Below are 3,663 nucleotides of genomic sequence, written 5' to 3' on the forward strand. Positions count from 1 at the left end.
CTAGAGTGAAATGGCCTCCTTTTTCATTTTAATTTTTTTGGATAGAAGGGGATTTGAAGTATTACTGATAACACTAAGCTAATTAACAAAAACATATCCATTTCTACCCTTTGCTTAGCCAAAGAATATACAAGTCAAAATTTCTGACCCCAAGGAACTGTCTGTCACTGATGCTGGGGAAAGAAGAGTGTAAAAGAAGTTACAAAAGTTGTGATCACCTCTATGTAAGAAGTAGGCTCAGACTCTGGAAAAAGAGATAAGGGAGGTATTTTCCCAGGAAATAATCCCTGAATTCAGTCACTTGTGAGGGTGTAGGGGCACATCAAGTGGCTACAGGCTGGAGGGCCTTTTAGGCAGAGACATAATAGAGCATGCCCTAGCTGGGTGTGGCCAGAGTACACACCAAGAGAAAGGGATGGGTTTCAAGAGCTAAGCCGTAGGGATCTGGTCCTGGAAATAATGGAACCCTATTGATGAATTCAAGGAGCCCTGGTGGCGGAGAGTTCTTACGCTTGGGCCAGCAGTTTGAGAAAGACAGGACTTCTTACGCTTATGAAGAGTTAGTCTCAGAAACCCTATATAGGGTCACCGGAGTCAGAACTGACTCCATGGCAGTGCGTTTTTTAGGGTTATTTGTTTGTTTATAGAGAAAATAGGGAGCCCTGGTGGGACAGTGTGGGACAAGCATGGCTGCCAACCACAAGGTCAGCGTTTTGAGCCACCAGTTGCTTTGTGGCTGAAAGATCAGACTGTTTACTCCCATAAAGATTTACAGTCTTGGGAGCCCTCCAAAGACTGTTGAGAGTCAAAATTGCCTTGATGGCTGTGGGTTTGGTTTTTGGCTAGGTGTTGATGGATTATACAGCAGGGAGGGGGAGGCTATGTTTTAAAGAATGGCTTTACTAGTTGTTTGGTCGTTAAACTAACAGGAAGATGAGAAGGGCAGTGGTCCAGGGAAGCTTAGAGACAGAAGGAACCTTTGTGTGCAGTTCAGAGAGGCTCAGTGGTGGTTGGGATAGAGGAGTTTAGAGATAAAATCAGTGCCACTAGGCCTGGCTAGAGGTGGGGCAGGCGGGGCCTTAGGAAAACTTGTTTGGCTTTTGGTCGTGCCTTTTAGACCTATCAGAGCTTCCGATGCAGGGGAGGCTCATACAAAATCTTGGCAAGCGTAGAACGGACAGATTTGACACTGCGTGTAAGTCATTTAGGAATACAGTGTGAGTGTTAGAGGAGCAGGGAGAGAGAGGGTGATTAGAGTTTTGTGGACAGCAAACAAAAACTAATCTTTGGATAAGGAAAAGGTCTTATTTTATGTCATTGACTTCTCTCTGCAAGGAAATGCAGACCATCGTGCTGCCATCAAGTCAGTTCTGACTCTGGCCACGCCATAGAATAGAGTAGAGCTGCCCCTGCGAGTTTCTGAGACGGTAACTCTTTACGTGAGTAGAAAGTCTCATCTTTCGCCCAAGGAGCGGCTGGTGGTTTCGAACTGCTGACCTTGTGGATAGCAGCCCAACACATGACATACTACATTAGCAGGGCTCCAATGTAGACCATAGTGTCTGTTTTCTAGGGACAATATTGTTTGAAGCTGTAGCGTGTTCCTTAAACTAAGTAGAAATACTGTGTTGAATATATGGGACATCTTTGTTAGCTCTGCTCATAAAAAGAATTAGTTAAACCCTTAGATAAGACATCCCCCTCGGTCTTGGAGAAGTAATGAAACTTAGTTATTAACTTCAGGGTTTCCAAAACAAGGTGGCTTAGTTTCAAAATTCTCACTTTGCCATTCGCTAGCTGTGTGTCCTCCATTTCCTTGCATGTAAAGTAAGTGAGGGCAGGACTTACCTCATGTGTTTGTAGAAGTGAGTTCGGATGTGTGTGTGAAGTGCTTGGTTGCGTTCTGTGCGTGCAGTGGTAGCCGTTGCTGTGATGATGAGCACCCCCACATGTGCTGCTCCCCGAGGGCTCATTCTGGATGATTTGTCACCACACGCCTGCCTTACCCCACTGGACGATGTGACTAGCCATTTTTGTCTGCTGGCTGATAGAATGTGTTCAGTGTCTCCGAGGAGAGAACGTGCTCCTCAGAACGGGAACCCGGGTGTCGGCTGCACTTTACACGGTGGTGATGCTGTTTCGTAACCTGTGTTTTCCAGATCGAGAAGCAGAGGCGGATAGAACGGATCAAGCAGAAACGGGCTCAGCTGCAAGAACTTCTCCTGCAGGTAAAGGAGGGGGTGGGGCTTCGTTGTTCTCCTCCCTGTATTCTGTGCCCCGCTATTCACTTTTCCAGTCAGCGGCTTTCGACATGTGGGTTGCAGTGGGGCCGCTCAGGGTCGCTTCCACGTGCCCAGCGCATCCCGCCCGCCTGCCCTCTGGGTGACTTCTGTTATGCAACCGCTACTTGGGACACTTCCCATCCGAAGCTATCAAGAATCTTTTTGTTTGTTCTTGCTCTGATTTGGAATATCAAGTAGTGAGGCCATTTAAAATGTAGGTGCCATGAGTAATCAAATCCACCTGTTATTCCCCTTGAACAATGCCTGTAAATCAGAGTAATGATGTGAATCAATAAGCGCAGTAGAAACACCAAGACTTAAAATGCACTTAAGGATAAACTGTCGGTTAGTAAAAATGCCTGGATTTACACTTTTTTGGTTAACTGCCTAGAATTTGGGTGATTTTTAAAAAAAAACATAATAGTGTCCTTGTCTAAAAATCATGTGGGGTGAAATCACAGGATAGTTGGACTTTTTTTTCCCCAATTTTGGGAAATGGAGTTGGTATAAAAATTCATTTTGAACCGTACAATTGAGCCATTTTCCATTCAATCAGATAAAATTTGTAAAAGCCTTTATGCTTTTGACTTTCTCAGCCAAAAAGAAAATCTATGCATGGAAATCTTTTTATAACCGATGAGGACATCCAGTTTTCTTTGAACCAGCCTAGATCACCTTTCATTTTTGGTGTGATCTAACTATTCACAACTAAAGGTAATATTCTGAGATGTGTGCACACAGCGCACAGAACTGTTTTGCTGGGCAGAGCTCAGCCAGTGCACTCACGAAGACAACGTACTGCCTCCTGATTTGGTGAGGAGCAGCCGGGGCTCAAACGTGTGCAAATGACCTTTCCAAGTACAGCTCTCAGCCTCAGCTCAGACTGCCCCCAGAAGGGAGTGAAGGCAAGCTAAGAACCGAAGGAAACCGTGTCCAGGTGCAGATTGTGGGAGGAGCGAAATGACTGTAAATGTTCACCTGAAACACAGTAACAACAATTTTAACATAAACCAAGTCTTTTACCGGTTAGTGTATTCAGTGCCACTTTATCTAAAGGACAAAATATGTTAAATATCCATTGGGTATCCCAGGTATGTTCAGTTTTTCATTTTCTGGATAAAGTTTTCACATCTAGATGAAGATATTTGTATCTTTAAAAAAAATCACATTTGTGTATAAATCAGAGAGGCAAGACAGTTGAGCCTTCCAACCAGCCACAGTTGATGTAAGAGTTGGAAATGGGGAAGGAAACGAGAGCCAGAGGAGTCGTAACAGGAAAAGGAGCAACTTTGAGAACACAGGAAGGCCCAGAGATGATGCCTGATCTCAGTTTGACCGTTTCTCGTTTGCTGTGTTCTGTATCTCACTCGATCCTGTGGGA

At 44.7% G+C, this 3,663-nt stretch overlaps 1 protein-coding gene across 4 annotated transcripts in view; it reads left to right on the top strand.

Moving 5' to 3' along the window:
* TFDP2 (transcription factor Dp-2) overlaps positions 1–3,663 on the top strand; it is a 38,973-nt gene that overhangs the window by 22,589 nt on the left and 12,721 nt on the right. For all 4 annotated transcript variants that reach the window (XM_045287452.1, XM_045287453.1, XM_004712072.2 and 1 more), the window contains one exon: positions 2,160–2,228. In XM_045287452.1, coding sequence (XP_045143387.1) covers positions 2,160–2,228 — 69 coding nt within the window. The remainder of the gene's footprint in view (positions 1–2,159; positions 2,229–3,663) is intronic.

The sequence above is a fragment of the Echinops telfairi genome, unplaced genomic scaffold (genome assembly GCF_000313985.2).
Source record: "Echinops telfairi isolate 266 unplaced genomic scaffold, ASM31398v2 ScPeMD7_16;HRSCAF=60, whole genome shotgun sequence".
Taxonomy (NCBI): Eukaryota; Metazoa; Chordata; class Mammalia; order Afrosoricida; family Tenrecidae; genus Echinops; species Echinops telfairi.